The sequence below is a fragment of the Lipotes vexillifer genome, unplaced genomic scaffold, assembly GCF_000442215.2.
Source record: "Lipotes vexillifer unplaced genomic scaffold, Lipotes_vexillifer_v1.1 scaffold23, whole genome shotgun sequence".
NCBI lineage: Eukaryota > Metazoa > Chordata > Mammalia > Artiodactyla > Lipotidae > Lipotes > Lipotes vexillifer.
Genome location: NW_006796283.1, coordinates 4333664 through 4352744, shown reverse-complemented (window position 1 = coordinate 4352744; position 19081 = coordinate 4333664). Strand labels below are relative to the sequence as shown.

The window sequence follows — 19081 nt, the reverse complement described above, 5'->3', positions numbered from 1 at the left end:
ATTCCTGCTCAAGTAATCAGGGCAAAGGGTCTGGAAATCAGGGTTACGGGGAAGGGCAGCATCCTCGGAGAAGCCCTCTGCCCCTTGTCTGGCTTCCTGACCCAAGGTCACCCCTGGCCACTGCGATCACTGCCCAGAGCCTCAAGGGAGGGCTTGATGGGCCACGTTCTCAAGTCCTCCCAGCCTGCGTCCTGGGGGTGGCGGTGGGAGACCGCAGTCCCCTCCCAGGTAACGCCTTCTCTGTTGCAGGGGTAGTTAAGGAGGTCGAGGTGCCAAGGGCTGCCCTGGGCACCCCCGTTCCTGGGACGGGGACCAGCAGCCACTCACCTGTGGCCGAGGAGGAGGTGGGCGTCCCAGTACCGGCACCGGGTCTCTTGCAGGTCACGGAGAGGCGGCGTAAGTACAGCCCACCTGTCCCGGCGTGCTCCCTGGGACCAGGGGCGGGTCCCTGGGCCTCGGGTGCGCCCCAGGGAGCAGGTGCCGGGGATGGGTCAGCCCCACCTCGTTCCCACCGCACTGGCCTTCACCTGGCCCCGCTGACACGCCTCTCTGCCCCCAGAGCCCCTGAGCAGCGTCTCCTCCCTGGAGGTGCACTTCGACCTCCTGGACCTCACCGAGCTGACTGACATGTCCGACCAGGAGCTGGCCGAGGTCTTCGCCGACTCGGATGACGAGAACCTGGCCAGCGACTCTCCCGCAGGTGGGGCTGCTGCTGGGGTCTGGAGGGGGTTGCGGGAGGTCCTGGGGCCTCAGGCCACCCAGCACCGCTCCCTGGAGACCCATTTTGGAAAATGATTTCCTTTCTGACGCGTGTTTAAGTGTTTGTCGACACGGCCCCATTTCACTCACCATTTCTGCTCTTCACACACCTATCTGCCGGCTCTAAGGGATTTTTCTACCCCTCCTTAATTTCACTTTTCAAATGCCAACGTAAGGCCACAGCCACAGTCCCACTGAAAGCAGAATTCACTACTCGGGTTTAATCCCAAGTAGGCAGAGCACAAAGCGGGTGGTGTTCACCAGTCCAAGCCCCTCCTCAGCTCAGTTCCCGGGAAGCGGCTGGAGCCCGCAGGCCGCAGAAACGGCACGGGAGCCGCCGGGGGTATGGGGGCCCAGGGACCTTCCCCCATCCCAGCTCACTGCCCATGCAGGCGGGGGGCACGTGGGCTTCAGTAGTTGTGGCTCCCCCCCGCGCGGGCGGGGGGGGGGGGGGACTGGCACCTGCTCCGGGCCAGGCTCACCCCCAGGGCGGGCACCTCAGCTGCACGGGGACCCTCCTGGGGACAACAGGAAAGCCCCTGGCCGGGCTGCACCCAGACCCACGTGTACACATTGCTGGTGCCCAGGGGACCCCAACGTGTGGCCCGACGCCATGCTGGAGGCACACACGGGCCCAGCCCAGTAGCTGAAGGAGTGACCTGGGACCCCAAGCCACACTGACCCCAGCCCGTGTTCCCACCAGGCCTACACCCGCTGCCCAGGGCTGGCTGTCTGCGCTCCCCCTCCTGGACACGCACCAGGGCCGAGCAGAACCGTGAGAAGCAGCCCTTTGGCGACCCCGAGCGGCAGCCTGCCGTTGTGGACACGTTTCTCACCGTGGAGAGGCCCAAGGAGGACTAGGCCGGCTGGCCCAGGGCCAAGACGGGGCAGGTCCGGGCAGCCGTGGCCCCGTGGACGCTGCCCGCCCCACATGGCGCCTCTGCATAAGCACAGCCCAGTGGCCTTACGTCCAGCTCTTCCTGGTTGCTGGATCAGGGACCAGGCCCAGGGATGAGACGAGACTTCTGTCTGTAGGAATGGTACTGTCTGTCACCAGACTCCCGGGTAGGGGTGCGGTGAGCAGGGATCTGCCCATGAGAGGCTCTCAGCAACCCCCCGGGGGTCTCGGGGCTCCAGTCTTGAACGGCAGTGCCAAGCTCCAGCCCGCGGGACACCCTGCTGCCCTAACCGCCTTGATTCCAACCCTGCGCCCCTCCTGCCGCCCAGGAAGTGTCAGCACCAGAGCCCCCAGACCCTAACACCCTGCTTGTCGTGATCCCTGCCTGAGAGCCAGACCCACCTCCTGAGCTCGAAACACCAAATATGTCACGACTGCCTCAGACCGCCGGGCAGGGCAGGGGCAGGCGAGGTTCGCCCTTCCCCCGTCCTTGCCATGACAGTCCCCGCGGCCCACCAGACACACGCACACAGGCACGCACACGCGTGCAGCAGCCCGAGGGGCATGGGGACGTAAGGGGACCTGGGCACAGCGCCTGGCCCCCAATTCAGGGGCGCCAGGCTCGGCTGCTCCAGACGCTGCTTACATACTAAGGGATGGAACTGGCTTCCAGTCAGACAGCGAGTCCAAGAACAGTTTTAAAATAAACGTGTAAGCTTGCTTTTAGTCCCCAAGGCCACCTGCCCTGACCCCTTCTCCACTGAAACATTTCTGGGGAAGGAAAACAGGCCTGGGCACATGCTGGGGCCCACGGGGCGTGGCTACAGCACGTCCCGCCAGGAAAAGGGTCGCCCTATGCGCCAGGAGGGGCACGTGAGGGGCAGCAACAGGGAGGTGTCTTCCAGACAACCAAGAATTTCACTTAAAAGGGATTCCCGTTGAGGGCAGCCGCACCCCCCCGCCCCCCAGTCTTCCCCCGGGGCCGAGTTCCCATCCTTCTCGCTACGGCTTCTGCAGATCTCATTTCCAAACAGCAGGATTAAAACGGCACCCTGTCCTAAGTCTCGCCGACCAGCCTCTTCCTTTCCAGCTGACGTGGGAGCTCAGGCGTGCGGGCCGGGGGTGGCTGCTCCAGGGGCCTCCAGGAGCTCCGCGCTCTGGCCCTCCCCCAGCTAAAGCCACTGGGGGTTCCACTGTGACACGCCCTGGGCTCTTATTTGGGTCACGTTTCAGGGCCAAGCGCCCTGGCTCTCGAGGCGTTAAAGAAGCGAAGACCCTGCCTCCACAAGCCCAGGCTGCAAGAGGCAGAGGTACTCCCGAGAGGCTCTTCCCAGCCTGGGGCAGGTTTCTGGGGAGGCAGCCGCCAGGTAGGGTCCGCCTGTGAGCAGAAGACCAAGGATGAAGCCTAAACCCTGACCGTCTTAACCACCATGAGACGCAGGCCGCGTGCCCCGTGCCGGGCGGTTCCTCCTGCGGGGCTGAGCCTCCCTAACCCGAGATCCTCGGCCAGGCCTCGGCCCAGGTGGGGCGATGGCCCAGACCGGGTGCGAGGTGAAGGGGGGGCTGAGGAGACTGGAGGGGGTGCAGGCACGGGGCACGCAGGCAGGGGCGCTGTCCCCAGGGGAGTGCCCTGGACCCGGGGAGGGGCTGTACCCAGTCTCCCAAGGAACAGACCCCCAGGCTCAGGACAACGTGGGTCCTTCCTGGGGTCAAGGAGAGCACCCCACCTCCATCAGAAGAAGCCCCAGGACAGGCCCCTGCAGGACACCGAGCAGCTCAACACACGGAGGCTGAGTGTTCAAGGCTGCGTCACAGGGCAAGCCCCGGAGATCTCAGAGATTCAGCAATACACATTTCACAAGCAACAAAGTTGAAAGTGTTTGTCCCAAGTTGAAAACTCTATTTTTGAGGCAAACATACCAAACGATTTGGAAAATTTCATCCCTGAGGCCCAGCGTGTGGCCATGGCTGGGACAGCAGCGGCGGGCACGTGGGGCGGTGCCCCTGCTCTCACAGTCAGCCCGCGTCGCCCACCCCAAGGCAGCAGCTGCTGCTTCTGTCACAATTCTGACGACTCCGACGCCCTGCCCGTGTTCTGGGGACCCGCGGGGCCATTTCCACTAACCCCGACTCCCCGGGGGCTGGGCCCTGGTCTCGCTCCAGGACCAACCGGGGAATGGAAGGCTCAGCCCTAGAGCTTAGCTACGGCCCCCGGTGGCTGTCCTACCACGTGGAGCAGCCCAGAGCCCCCCTCTCCTGGACCCTAACAACACAGGCCACGAGGAACGCAGCTTCCCAGAGACGCAGGGTTGGCAAGGCCCCGACCCTGAGAACAGGGGTGGCTCCGCTGGGGTACCCCTCAGGCTCAGACCCCCCAGACACCCCGCCTGTGGAAGTGGCGAGGCCCCTCCATAAGGACTTCCACCACCCTAACAGCTACTCGCTTGGCGCCTGGCTAGTATTCTCCTTTCCTCAATTCTGAACCTCACCAGACCTTGAGGATTTCTGAACTGGGCCAAAAGCCCCCTCTCTGTCTCTCCCCAGGGCAGGTGAGGTGACCAGCACCGATGTCCCCAGCAGATGAGCCCACCACCCACCTCGGGGGAGGCCCAGGGGGGTCCTACACGCAGGCCCCCAGGGGCCAGGTAAGTTTCGGCCACTGCCCTCTCCTCTGACTCGGGAACAGGGTCCCAGCCCCCGCCTCGGTGGAAGGGCACGTGCTGGGAGCTGGAATCCCCGTGGGCTCAGAGGACCCTGACCTGAAAACACCCATTTGTGATTATCACGTGTTTTAATTTGCTCTCTGGAGATTCCGCAGGCTGCTCTCCAGGCAGGGGCGCTAGGCTGGGTGGGCTCTCCTGCATGGGGCACTCCGTGCCGCCCTCCTCCGGCCCCCGGCGCCAGCCCTTCAGCCCCTCGGGAAGGGACGTGTCCTCCAGGCCACCGGTGCCCTCCACGAGCTCCTCGTAGGCGGTCTTCCCCGCGAAGGGCGGGGGCCCAAGCAGCCCCACCATGTTGGCACGCTCCAGCACCTCCTTCCCCAGCAGCCGCCTGCCCACCTACACACCAGGCCACGTCAGACCGTCCGCTCGGCGCCCCGCAGAGCCCCCGCCCCGACCCTGGGGACAGGCCGGCCCCACTCGCCTCGTCCACCCGCTCCCGGCAGCGCGTCAGCAGGTCCAGGGTGCGCGCATGCGCAGAGCTGACCAGCCGCCGAGCCTCCTGGTCGATGAGCTGGGCCGTGGCCTCGCTGTACGGCTTCTCCACCAGCGCCTCGCCAGGCCGGGGGAGGTCGAAGGACACCTGGCCCAGCTTCTCACTCATCTCGAACTGCACAATCTGGGGCAGGCGAGGGGCGGGCCTTGTGAGCCTGGCGGACGGGGCCCTGAGTCCCCTTCCCAGCCCCCGCAGACAGCGCCTTACCTGGGCGTAGGCACTCTGGGTGACCTTCCTCAGGTCGTCCTGGGCCCCCACAGTGATCCGCCCGAAGAACAGCTGCTCGGCCACCCGGCCACCCAGCACGGCGCACATGCGGTCGAAGAGCTGCTCCCGCGTGTACAGGTACTGCTCCCTGGGCAGGCACTGGGCGTAGCCGAGCCCCTTGCCCCGGGGGATGATGGACACCTGCCAGATACGGCAGACGCGCCCTGTCACCCCCAGGGTCCCCGGGCATCCCGGAGGAGGAGAGGAAGCCCTGGGCCCCAGCGCTGACAGGTCACCCCAAGGATGAACACAGAAACCCGCTCTGTCCCGCCGTCCCAGGAAGCTGTGGGGGAGCCGTGCTGTCAGGGGAAAGTTTAGAGTGAGGCGAGTTTAACATGGAACCTCCAGGTGTCAGCATCCAGACCCCTCCTGGAACCAGCACCCCCTCTCTGCCCACCCACCCCTCAAGGAATCTAGTAACAAATTCTAGAACATTACATCCTCAAAGAGGGAAGAGGGCTGCCACCCGGAATGCACCGTGCCCACACAGCACCCCCGGGAGGGGAGGGGGCCCCGAACCACACCGCAGATGCGCAGGGGGACGGGCCAACCTTGAGCAGGGGGTCTGCGTGCTCCAGGAACCAGCCCACCACCGCGTGGCCAGCCTCACGGTAGGCCACCGTCATCTTCTCGCTGGGCCGTAGGACCTGCGTCTTCTTCTCGAGACCTGCCAGTCAAGTTCATGGCAAGAGGCAGAAGACAACCGGACAGCTGAGAGGTGGGCGCCAAGGCCCCATTCTGCACTGCGGGCATGTTGGGGGCTGCTCAGGGCCTCCGTCCGCTCCACGCACACCGCTCAGGCCTGCTGGGCGCCCGCCCCTCCACACCAGACGCTACACTGCCTTCTGCTCTGCCGAAGCCCCGCCCCACCGTGCAAGCGGCACGTGCCTTTGGGGGCCCGTTTGTAGCCAAGGGGGTTAGCTACCCTCCGTGGCTTGACTGGCAGTGAGGCCGGACGCAGGGAGACCAGGAGCGCTCTCTACGCCGCCTACACCCAGTCGCAGGCAGGGAACAGGGCACAGAGAAGGCACCACGACTTGCGTGAGCTCAGCTTCAGGGCTGGTCAGCTCAGCGGCGCCGCCAGGACCGCGTCGAGCAGCTGTGGCGACTGCCTTGGGTCACTGACACTTGTCTGGGCACGCCACACTTGAATAAAACGTGAAGCAAAGACAAAGCAGCCCTGCCAACCTGCTGTCTGGAAATAGGCTGGTTCTCACAGCTGTGGGGCGGGATCATGAAGGACAGCTGCTGGCCACACGGACACCTCCCTGACCTCCGTCCCCGGAAGGGCACCCGGGAGACCTCTACCCCACGCTGAAGCTTCCCAAGGAAGCACGCAGAAAACCTACCTCTCGGCCATGGGCAGCACCCGAACCTGGGTCTGACGCAGCGCCCTGGAGGTTACATCTCTTTGAAATTCTAAACGTTGCTCTAGTAAGAGCATGAAAGCTGCTGGCAGATCCCAAGTCCCAGATTTTGGTCTGGAAAACTGTCCACGGCTGCAGCTCACTGAAGTGAAGCTGGGCCCCAGGGTGGGCCCGCTGTGGGTCAGAGCTGGAAACCGCCCCCCAACACTGCCCGGCTCGCCTCCGATGACCCTCTCAACCGCCTGCTCCGAGCGCGTCTCCCGGACAAAAGGACTCAGGTGGCGGGCGGCTCTGCTTCGTTGCAAACATTAGGAATATCAGCACCTGACCCGGAAAAGGAGAAACAGTCCCATCAGTGCCCCAGGGCGGACTGTTAGAGGAAAATCTCCAGCAGAGGGACCAGAACTAAACTAGGTTAAGGACTTGAAGTTAACGGGACCTGCTCTGTCAGTCACCGTTGCTTTCAGCCAGTATTTTGGCTGAACAATTTACTGAGGTATGATTTATTTAACATAAAACTATCCGTTTTAAGTGTACATTTCAAAGACTTTCAGTAAATTTATCAAGATGTGCGACCATTGCCCTGATCTCATTTCAGACATTTCCATCACCGATGTGACGTATGTGGCTAATTCCTGTACACATGCCCAGCCAACCACTAACCTACTTTCTATCTCTGTGGATTCGCCTCTTCTGCACGTTTCACATAAATGGAATCACACGATAGGTGGTCTTTCGTGTGCTGCTTTCACTCGACACAGTGTTTTCACGTTCATCCGCCATCGTAGCGTGTATTGGTATTTCATTCCTTTTCACAGCTGAATGAGGTTCCATCACATGCACAGCCGCCCCAAGGCCTCCACAGGAGACAGCAAACTCCACAGACGCTCAAGTCCCTGATATAACATGGCCAGTACAGCTGGCCCTCTGTACCCACGCTATACACACCTATGCAGTCACGCACTGCTGGACACTGGGGTGGCCTCTACCTCTCGGCTATTATGAATTATGCTGCTGCGAACATCTGTGTACGGCCTCTGTGTGAGCAAACGTTTTCAATTCTCTCAGGTGCCAAGAGGAGCAGGACCGGGTCGTGCAGTAACCCTACTTCACTTCTCGAGGAACTGCCGGGTGGGTCCCCGCGGCCACACTACCATACGTCCCCCACCAGCACCACGTGAGCACGGCCGTCTCCCCACACCCCTGGCAACTCATCCATCTGCCTCTTACGGCCATCCTGGTGGGCGTGAGGTGATATCACACTGTGGTTTTGATATGCATTTTCCTAATATCACTGAGCACCTTTTTATGTGCTGTCTGGCCATCTGTATACCTTCTTTGGAAAAATGTTCAAATTTTCCCATTTTTAAATTGGGTTCTTTGGGTTCTTTAAATATTTTGGATTATAAACCAATATTTAATATTTAAATATTTAAATATTTTGGATTATAAACCCCTACCAGATGCATAATCTCCAAATAGTTTCTTCCATTCTGTGGGCTGTCTTCTCACCACCTCAATCATGTCCCTTGACGCACAAAACATTTTAATTTTGAAAAAGTCTAATTTGTTTTATCACTTGCTTGTGCTTTAAGAAACCATTGCCAAATCCAAGGTCACGAAGATTTTCTTTTAAGACCTTTTAGTTCTAGCTCCACAGTTTAGGTCTCTCATCCATTTTGACTTGACCGCTGCATGTGGTCTAAGGTCTAGTTTCGTCCTTTGGCTTGTGGACACCGTTGTCCCAGCGCATTTGATTGAACAAACTGTTCTTTCCCCATCAAATGGTCTTCACACGCTTGACAAAAACAACTGACCAAGGACCTCCCTGGTGGCACAGTGGTTAAGAATCCACCTGCCTGTGCTCTAGAGCCTGCGGGCCACAACTACTGAAGCCTGTGCGCCTAGAGCCCATGCTCTACAACGAGAAACCACCGCAATGAGAAGCCCGTGAACCGCAACGAAGAGTAGCCCCCGCTCGCCACAACCAGAGAAAGCCCACGTGCAATGAAGGCCCAACGCAGCCAAAAATAAATGAATATAATAAATTTAAAAAAACAACAACTGACCGAGAGGCACAAGCGCACATCTAGGCTCCCAGTTCTACGGGTCGACGCCCACCCTTGCACCAGCAGCCCCCTTCTCTTTGCTGGAGCTTTGTAGTAAGTTCTGCATTAGGGAAGTGTGCCTTCCATCTCTGCTCGCACAGACTGTGCTGGCTCTTCAGTCCCCTGGCAGCTCCACGGGGAGCTTAGAGTCAGTTTCTCCCTTTCCAGCTTTAACAACGTACAAAGGTTCTCTTCCTACACAGCCCCTCCCACCTTCACAGGTTACTTTTTTTTTTTTTTTTTTTTTTTTTTTTTTCGCCGAGCCCATGCTCTACAACGAGAAACCACCGCAATGAGAAGCCCGTGAACCGCAACGAAGAGTAGCCCCCGCTCGCCACAACCAGAGAAAGCCCACGTGCAATGAAGGCCCAACGCAGCCAAAAATAAATGAATATAATAAATTTAAAAAAACAACAACTGACCGAGAGGCACAAGCGCACATCTAGGCTCCCAGTTCTACGGGTCGACGCCCACCCTTGCACCAGCAGCCCCCTTCTCTTTGCTGGAGCTTTGTAGTAAGTTCTGCATTAGGGAAGTGTGCCTTCCATCTCTGCTCGCACAGACTGTGCTGGCTCTTCAGTCCCCTGGCAGCTCCACGGGGAGCTTAGAGTCAGTTTCTCCCTTTCCAGCTTTAACAACGTACAAAGGTTCTCTTCCTACACAGCCCCTCCCACCTTCACAGGTTACTTTTTTTTTTTTTTTTTTTTTTACGTTGTGTGCCCATTAACACAGACGCGTCTTTATGGGTTTAAGCACCTGCCCTTTAAATCATAAAGGGAAAACAGAGGAGCTGCAAACCAAAAACACACAGGATGCTGGCCTCTACGTTTACCTATGCAGTTGCCTCTCCCAGGGCTATTTCCCCACACAACTTTGAGTCACTGGCCAGCGCCCTTTCATTTCAGCCCAAAGGACTCCAGCATTTCCTGGAGGGCAGGTTTAAATATAGTAAGTTCCCTCAACTCTAAAAAACAATCTAGGAATGCCTTTATTTCTCCTTCCCTATTGAAGAACAGTCTTGCCAGATCCACTGCCTTCTGGCCTCATGGTCTCCAAGAAGAATCGGATGTTAACCTTACTGAAGACCCATCCCCACTAGGTGTCCCTTCTGTCTGGTTGGCTTCAACAGCCTCTCGTTATCTCTGACCAACGTGGGTTACACTGTATCTCAGTGTGGACGTCTCTGGGTTTATCCCTACTTGGAGTTTATTCAATTACTTGGACGTGTAGACTCAGGTCTGTCATCCAATTTGGGAAGTGCTGAACCATGACCCCTTCAATGGGCAGCATGCCAAGGGGACAAGGCGTCACTGCACTATGTTCCCGGGGTGGCAGGAGTTCAAACAGGCACAAGCCAGCCTTGGGGCTAATCATCTCTGAGGCCTCCGATATGTCCATCAGACTCAAAAGTTCTAAAGACAAGGGTAGCACGTGCCAGGACCAAGTGGCACAACCAGACACCACCCACCGACAACACGTCCAGACCCGCACGGCCCACCTGGCCACACTCACCTGTGAAGCCTGGAGTGAGGGCCGCAAGCTTCCTCGCCAGGGCGTCCTCGCTGAGGCTCCCGTCCAACTTGAGTGGACGCAGGTGGACCCTGAAGATGGACGCCCTGCCTTTGATGTCAGGGGGGCCTAACAGAAAGAGAGGCACTGAGGGCCAGGGCAGGGCCACCTGCAGCCACTTCACTGCAAGGGCCCTCCCCTGTATGTCTGTGCTGCACACTCGGCTGTCCGACCCGGGCCAGGGAGCTCCCTGCGGCAGAAACAACCCACAGATCACATACGTTCAGCTCTTCAACACATCAAAGAACTTCCTGACCGTGGAGCCTCTGGTCCACGCAAATCCATCCCAGGACAGGGACCCAACCACAAGCAAAACTCTGGCTGCCCTGGCAGCAGGGGGTCCGTGCAGGACGCAAGTCCTAAATTCCCAGGATCTCCTCACCAGTGGAAAGGGCCAGGGTGAATGCTTCTCTCGCTAATGGTGCACAAAAAGTAAAAGCTGAAGGATCCAAGTCTGTCACCTCGCTCCCACCTGCATGGACTGCAGTGGCCTTCCCCCAGCCCCAAGTACACCTGTTCTTCCCAAAGTGGGGGGCACCCACGCACCTCCACCGTTTTCACAACACTGTATTAACGGCTTTAGGACCCCGATCAAAATCTCCACCAAATACACAGCTAAAGATCTAACCCAGCTTTTAACCCAAAGGAAGGAAAAGCCAAGCCTCAGCACCCAGGCAGCCAGCACACTCACCAATGTAAATCTGACGGTCAAACCGGCCGGGCCGCGTCAGGGCCAGGTCAAGGATGTCGGGGCGGTTGGTGCTCGCCAGCACCATGACGCTCGTGGTAGAGCTGAACCCTGGACATGAGAGAAGCAGGTGAGCCCAAGGAGGGGGCCCAGGCAGCAGGAGTCTCTCCTCTTCCCAGGGCTCCTCCCCTGCACAGCTGGCCCCGTCTTCCCAGGACCCCTGCCGCCCACCCCAGAAGCCCCACGCTGGGCCTGCTTCTCCTACAGGCCCGCAGCCCACTGCACAGGCCACTCAGTGTGGGGCAGACACTCACGCCCAGGGCTAGCTCTGACCCGTCTCAGGAAGCAACCAGTGGCTCTGGTCCCCGCGGCCCCCAATGCTGACTGAGGCACACGTGCACTGGTGGGTAACCAGACGTTCCTCAGGCCACGGATGCCCAGCCTAATTCATTACTGGTCTATTACAGCCAGCCTCTTGACACCACGCGGCGAGCTGCAGGGGCCGGGCAGAGCCTCCACCGTCGGGGCCCTGGGCCGCTGCGGAGACTTCCCTCCACCCAGGCCCTGGACGGCTTGCTGGGCTCAGGGGGCCTGACTGGAAGGCAGGCGGGGCGGTGAGGGCCTGAGCTCACCCAGCACTCATCTGCAGAAACGCCTGCTCACGGGGGCCCTCGGCCACCTCTGGTACCTGGGATTCAGGACTGCTCCCTGATAAGAGGGGCTCCCTGCACCTCAACTGTGCGTGCAGATGTGTGGTTTCTGCGAAGCACCTGCTTTCCTCCTGGGAGGCCAGGATCGTGGCACGTGCTGGGCAGAGGCTGCCACGTGACCAGCCCCCAGGGGAAAGCCCACTCCTGAGTGTCACCCAGCCCGCTGCCAGGGAAGTAGCTGCATCCTGCGACTCCAGGGCCCCGGAGGCTGTGGCCGGCTTCCCTGGCCACCAGGCACCTGCTCCCTGTGATTCTGCTGTGTCCTGCCACTGCACTCAACCGTGGTCCTGAATCCAACTACACACGGAGTCCTCCCGGTGAATCACCAAACCCTGGATCATGTCGGGGACCCCAACACAGCTCCAAAGCCAAAGCGAGGACAAGACCTGCCAAAGGTCCAACAAAAGCTTCTCCAAATTTGGAAACTAGTAAGAACGCCTAGACGCTTCCCGCAAAGCTTCGGCAGGGCTGCTGGGCTATCACGCGGAGCTGGGACCTCCCCGAGCAGTGCTCCCCAGCGGGGAGAGCGGAGAGGGGTTCTGGGCAGGAGGCGGCCCAGGTCAGAGGCCAATGTGGAAGGAGCCTGTGTGTCGGCCCCGTCCTGCGCTGAGCTCTGAGGGCAGCTCCCTCCACCGTGTGTGCCGAGAACAGCCTTCCTCAAAACAGAGCAAGCAGGGGTTCTCGCCCAGGGAGGTCCCGCACAGAGGAAGGCCTGGGGGACGGTCGTGCAGCCGCTCACCGTCTAGCTCCACGAGCAGCTGGTTCAGGGGTTCTCCTGCTCGCTCTGGCCCCCAAAGTGCCCACGGCCGCGATTCCTGCCCATCGCGTCAATCTCCTCAATGAACAAGACACGGGGAGCATTTTTTCGGGCCTTTGCATACACGTCACGGACCTGAAACAGGAGTCCACGCAGGGCCTGCTTTGCCACTGGCACCAACACAGGACTAAAGAGCTCACCAAGCTGAGCCCTCGCCTCTGGAACTCAACTCTCATCTCAGCTGCTCTGCCTGCCCGCCCGGGTCCCCCTGCACATCTGTGCTCTGCGCCTGTTGCCAGGGTCCCACACGAAGCCCAGGGCAAGGACAAGGGCGCACCCACCTACCCGAGCTGGACCGACGCCGACAAACATTTCCAGGAACTTGGACCCGTTCACGGTGATGAAGGGCACGCTGGCCTCCCCTGCAGTCGCCTTGGCGAGAAGCGTTTTGCCGGGACCAGGAGGACCAGCGAGCATGGCTCCCTGAAACAGAAAGGCAATGCCTGGTTCTGAAAGGGCACAGGTGGAGCCGAGGAGACAGCCACGCTCTACTGAACAGGCGTTTGCTAGGCCTGCTCCACGCGGGTCGGCTGAGGTTTGCTTTCGGTGTGACACTTCCTGCTTGTAAAATGAACGCACGCTCACCATGAAACGTTCAAAGGCTGCAGACGTGGGAAAGCCCCCCACACCCCCAGTCCCGCCGGGCAGGTTATTTCTTCAGGCAACCCTCCCAGGGCAGGGCTCGCTGGATCTCGCAGTCTGATGTTTAACGGTCTTTGCCAAACTGCCCTACGAAACACACCAACTCACACCAGGAGGAACAAGAGCCCACGCCCCAGACCTGGTCACGTGATTCTGTCCAGCTCGTCCACCGGCAGCTGTGAAGGTGGCGCCTGTGTGTGGCCACTGACACCTGTGCTTCCTGATCGACAACCTGCCTTTTTCTATGCTTACTTAAGGTTGAAATTCACAATTCACGCCCCAGAAACACACCTCAGTGCTCCTTTCGGGGTTACCATTACGCATGAAAAACGAGGAGAGATTTAAACGGGGCTCCTATTGCTCCATTTCTAGTCGAGGGTGTGGGTTAATATCTACTTATTTCAAAGGAGACTCTAAGGTGGTTTTTCTAAGTCTTTAAGGACAAAACTAAAATGCATAAAGGGAGGGAGGAGGGAGCCACAAAACTCAAAACCACAAGGCGTCAGGGCCCCACGTCTCCATGAATGTGGATGCGGATTCACAGAGGGTTTCCTCAAGGCAGGGGCCATGGGACCCAGGGCGCCTTCTGTGCCCCCCACACCCGGTTTTCCAGCCAGCTCTCACCAGGTGGTCAAACAGAAGCACAAACCTCCTGCCCACAAAGCCCCAGCGGTCAGTCATGCTCTCCTGTTGTTCAGGGCACGCTGGGGGAAGCACGGGGCCACCAGGAAGGTCAGTGCGGTGAGCACCACCCACCCGAGAGCTCGGAGCCTGGTCCAGGGCCCAGGGACGCCTCGAGGGATCTGTGAATCTATTCTAAGTGAGACGCAAACCTTTCTGGGAAAAGGACTCACAGCTTCAGCCGGGCCCTCAAAAGGTTGACACCCAGAGGCACCTGCAGGTAGACAGAGTGGCCAGAATCACCGTAGCTCCACTTCCTCTGCACAGCACCCCAACCTGCATCCACACCGCACACCTGTCCCACTACTGGGTCATGGGCTTCCCGAGAGGCAGCTGCATCTGATCCCAGACCCATTTACGAGGGTTGTACTTGATGGTTTTTTCTTTTTTCTTTTTTTTGGCCACGCTACACAGCTTGCAGAATCTTAGTTTCCCAACCAGGGATTGAACCCGGGCCACGGCAAGGTAAGCCCCAAGTCCTAACCACTAGACCTCCAGGGAATTCCATGTACTTATTTTAATTATATACTTTGATAATAAATAATGGTAAAGAAAGTTGTTTCTTCAAAAACAAAGTTGAAGGCTTTAGATAATAAAGTAATAAAGGCAAACTGTTAAAGAAAAATGCTGTCAAATTGAATGGATAGAAAACTGAAAGAGTAAGAAAAAGTCATAAAAACATAGGATCCTGCACTCAGATTGCTTCTACGTTCTCAGTTCATTTTAAAGAAACAAAACTCTAGACGTTAAGTGCTTCATGCAGGATATTTAACAGAGAATTTGATCACTGGAGCCAAACTCAAAGGAAGGCCTGGGCTCTAAACGAGACACCACACCAACAAAGACGTATGTTTGCGCTTGAAGGTGAAATAAACACACTCCAGGTGGGTGTGTGCTGTCCCTATGATTCCAGTTTTATGGTTTAAAATAGCTGATCAGATAAGAGGATCTTCACTTTTCCACTCTGCAAATGCGATTTCCACTCCCCACTGTGATTAATAAGACACAGTATCATTACCAAAAGCTACACTGTCCCAGCTCTGTCCACAATGAACCAGGGCAAAGCTCAGAGCATCACCATGTTTTCTCAAATCAGTACCTCTGGAATTTTGGCCCCGAGGTCCTGAAACTGCTTGGGATTCGTCAGGAAATTCACAAACCCCACGATCTCCAACTTGGCTTCTTCGCAACCAGCCACGTATGCAAAGCGCACGCCGACGTTGTTCTTCATGATCTTGGCTGTGGTCTCGCCGACGGTAAAGAGGCCCCCTCCTCTCCTGCCACGCCCAGCCCCCATCGGGCCCCTCCTCGCGACATAGAGGAGGATTCCGATCAGGAGAAAGGTGGGCACCAGGCTTCGCAAGAAAGACCTAGAAAGTCCAAGAAAACCATCTGTCACATTCCCTGGAGAGACAAGCCAGAAACACTGCCTTCAGGCCGTGAACAGTGGACGGCCCCAGAACTTGGTTTTGCTACACAAAAGGGAACAGTTTTTCTTTTGTTGTTGTTTTGTTTGTTTGTTTTTTGTGGTACGCGGGCCCCTCACTGTTGTGGCCTCTCCTGTTGCGAGCACAGGCTCCGGACGCGCAGGCTCAGCGGCCATGGCTCACAGGCCCAGCGGCTCTGCGGCATGTGGGATCTTCCCGGACCGGGGCGCGAACCCGTGTCCCCTGCATCGGCAGGCGGACTCTCAACCACTGCGCCACCAGGGAAGCCCCAACAGTTTGTTTTTTAATGTGCCAATCTGTATATGCAGCTTCCCCCATCCACGCACACCTACCTGCTCGATTTCACCTGTGGGGCGGGCAGGGCAGCTGCGGCCCCTCCCTCAGAACCCCTCCAGACCCAGCACAGCATCCCCGCAGCTGAGCCCTTCCCGGCCCACTGCACACAGCCCTCAGGCTGCCTAGCTAAACATTTCCCCGATCAATTCTTTCCTCAATGAAAACAGAGCCAACAAATTTATCTTCCACCACAGACACCGTGACTATCGGAGAACGCCTGTAACACGCCTGAGCGGGTACAGCAGGAAGTGCTGCGTGGCCAGTACCAGGCCCAGCTGCGCCCACTCACCCATCGCTCTCGGTGGTGTAGACCACGGCCGTCTGCTCCGGGAGCTCGATGCCCAGCTCCCAGTGGGCGGTCTCCAGGTTGCACTCGAAGGTGTGCACGCTGCCGATGTTGAACCACACAAACTTCTGCAGACACCAAGGCGCCAGGCGCTGTAGGGGGTGCCCCCCACAGCCGCCGCCCCTCCCCAGCGCCTCTCCCAGCAAAGCCCGGAGCAGCTCTGACAGGCCACCTGTCCTGGCCCCAAACCACAGGCTTAGGTCTGAGGTCGAAGTATAAATGCCCATCGACAGCTGCCATCGTCTTCCTCTGTCATTTTATTCTTCCCCCTTCCAGATCTCAGCTGGCAGCTGTCACGTGTTACTTGGCAAAACTGAAGCACCGTTCTAGCTTTATGAGGGCCCTGCACTACTTGGAAGCCTGTTCCTGTCGTGTCACCAAAACAAATGAGCACAAGTGGGTGCTGGAAAGTGAAACCAGGGAAGGCATTTCTCTAAAAAAAACAGAAAACTAAACCTTTTTTTTGGCCACGAGGCTTGCAGGATCTTAGTTCCCCGACCAGGGATTGAACCTGTACCCTTGGCAGTGAGAGCTCAGAGTCCTAAGCACTGGACCACAAGGGAATTCCGAGAAAACTACACCTTACGCTAAAACCAAAACCTACGTCTAGGACACCGGCCTTGAACCCAGCCCTCACCTCAGACGATGTCCCAGGGGCAGTAATAACACGCACAAACTGTTTGTTCACAACTTCCAGCCGGTCCACCTAGAAAAGAGACGACCAGTCAGAAGAGCTGAGGTCCCAGGCAGGACACGGCATAGCAACCCTGGGCCTCTTCCTCAGACGAGCCTCACACACACGGCCTGCGCCTCTCTCCGAGGGCAGCTCACACTCCGCAGGACAGGTCTTGGTTTTGTTTCCTACTCATGGACAATTTTAGCCTGGCATTATTTTAATAAACAGGAACCAATGCAAGAAGAGGGATTAAAATGTGGCACATCTGAGCACTAAGCCTCCAAACTGGCTTTAAAAATCCCAAAGGAGGGCTTCCCTGGTGGCACAGTGGTTGAGAGTCCACCGGCCAACGCAGTGGACATGGGTTTGTGCCCCGATCTGGGAAGATCCCACATGCCGCGGAGCGGCTGGGCCCGTGAGCCATGGCCGCTGAGCCTGCGCGTCCAGAGCCTGTGCTCCGCAGCGGGAGAGGCCACAACAGTGAGAGGCCCGCGTACCGCAAAAAAAAAAAAAAAAAATCCCAAAGGAGGGAAGTTCCCTGGTGGCCTAATGGTTAGGATTCTGGGCTTTCCAGGTTCAATCCCTGGTCGGACAACAGGCACCACAAGAAAACAGTGCCGACGAGAATGAAAGTGCAGCACCAAGGCCTGCTAGTTGCTGTCGCCTAAACAGCCCGCTGCCCAGAAGGCACAAACCCTCTGGGGAGCTTCAGACATGGCCTGCTGTCAACACCACCATAACCACTGAAACACCACAGCTCCTCCTGGAAACAACGGGAAGACTGAGGATTGCACGGCGAGGACACGACCCTGAGTGTGGAACCTCACCACCACCCGACTCCTGCACACGCCTGTAACACAGCTGAAACCACGGCAGACAGGACTGCAGGTGACTGCCCGCCCTGGCTTCTCCGCCAACACGCGGAGCCCCAGCCAGCCAGGCCCCGCCAGCTCTCACGTTCATGGAGGCGAAGGCATGGCGCATCCTCCCTGCCCCGCGGGACCCCTGCCCAGCTGACCCCTCACACTTCCCCCAGCGCGGTGCACCAATGCCGGAGTGTGCAACGGGACAGTCAGACAGAGGGTGTAAAAGAGTGAGCAGCTCCGCTTTCAGACCGGCCAGGAGGATCAAAAAAAAGGCCAGCCTGACTTAGCAGATGGTGACTTCTTTCTTTATACTTTTATTTATTTCCCCAAATTTTTTTGCAGCAGGCATGTATTACATTTGTAACCAGGAAAAAAAACAATGCTGTTTTAAAATGAAGATTGCTGGGACTTCCCTGGTGGTCCAGTGGCTAAGACTCCACGCTCCCAATACAGGGGTCCCGGGTTCAATCCCTCATCGTGGAACTAGATCCCACATGCCAAAACTAAGAGCTCGCGTGCCGCAACTAAGGAGCCCGAGTGCCATAACTAAGAAAGATCCAGCACACCGCGATGAAGATCCCGCGTGCCGCAACTAAGATCCAGCAGAGCCAAATAAATATTAAAAAAAAAAAAAAAATCATTCCCCTGAGTAAAGAAAAGGTGGGCACACAGAGGCTTGAGACAAAAATCACTTTCTCCACTAGGCAATCCATCCACAGCCAGTCAACAACAGCAGACGCAGGGCCTGAGCACAACATTCATACAAGTTCCAGGATAAAAGCCCGAGCTGCCCCATGACGTACAAGGCACCACTGCAGCAACCCCAACTCAAAGCCATGGAAGCCCGAAGGCCAGAATGATCCCAGGAACAGCCAGACATATTACAGGAGAGAGGAAAGATTTGCATAAACGTTAAGGACAAAACACGAGCCTTCAAAGAAGTCTTACATTTGTAGCGAATCATGTAAGCACTCCTCCCAACGAGCTTTCATGGGCCTCGCTCTACTTCTTGCTCCTGGCTACCCGAGCAGGAGACATTTCCCAGGAGAAAGACACCCGCTGAATATTCACTTCACCCACCCACATCACCAAACTGCGCTGTAACTTCACAAACAGATCTGTCGAGGCTTCAGATCCACACAAGCTATGGAGGTGCTGAGCCCCGAAGACAAAGGGAGGGAGTGAGGCCACGTCCACGAACGAGTGAAGGGAAGGAAATACCAGGCCCACCCACGCACGGGCCACCGGCCGCTCACCTCCCCAGACTAACTCAAAATCAATGAACGCTTTAAAATTCCTCCAGTGGGGACTTCCATGGCGGTCCAGTGGTTAGGACGCTGTGCTTCCACTGCAGGGGGCAAGGGTTCAATCCATGGTCGTGGAACTAGGATCCCACATGCTGCACGTGTGTCCAAAAATAAATTAATTAGTTAACTTAATTAAAGAATTAAAAAATTCTCAAGTGTAAAATTCTGACAATCTGATTTGTCAAATGTCCCTTTTACCATTTTGTTTTTGTCTTTGTTTTGGAGCTGTTGGTTTTCTAAGTCTGTGTTTCTTCTACTCCTCTTAAAGAACTTCTCAAACCCACTGGGACAAAATGATGAGGTTCTGGTACTTGAAGAGCACACACCACACTCACAAAAGCAGCCATGAGCTTGGTGAGACCAGCATGCGCTGCCACGTC

The 19081-nt window shown here is 57.5% G+C and overlaps 2 protein-coding genes across 2 annotated transcripts in view; one reads left to right on the top strand and one right to left on the bottom strand.

Moving 5' to 3' along the window:
- The window catches only part of DBNDD1 (dysbindin domain containing 1), a 7156-nt gene extending 5536 nt beyond the window's left edge, over positions 1-1620 (top strand). Inside the window, exons 2-4 of the mRNA XM_007468459.1 lie at positions 250-396; positions 560-700; positions 1463-1620. Coding sequence (XP_007468521.1) covers positions 250-396; positions 560-700; positions 1463-1620 — 446 coding nt within the window. The remainder of the gene's footprint in view (positions 1-249; positions 397-559; positions 701-1462) is intronic.
- A 2781-nt stretch (positions 1621-4401) lies between these two features.
- LOC103082905 (AFG3-like protein 1) lies at positions 4402-17512 on the bottom strand. The gene is given in 15 exon segments (XM_082931443.1): positions 4402-4716; positions 4802-4996; positions 5081-5281; positions 5692-5807; positions 6728-6799; positions 6802-6831; positions 10128-10253; positions 10876-10983; positions 12322-12351; positions 12354-12474; positions 12685-12822; positions 14822-15092; positions 15796-15920; positions 16490-16558; positions 17486-17512. Coding segments are annotated over 15 exon segments (1944 nt in total).
- Positions 17513-19081: the final 1569 nt, after the last annotated feature.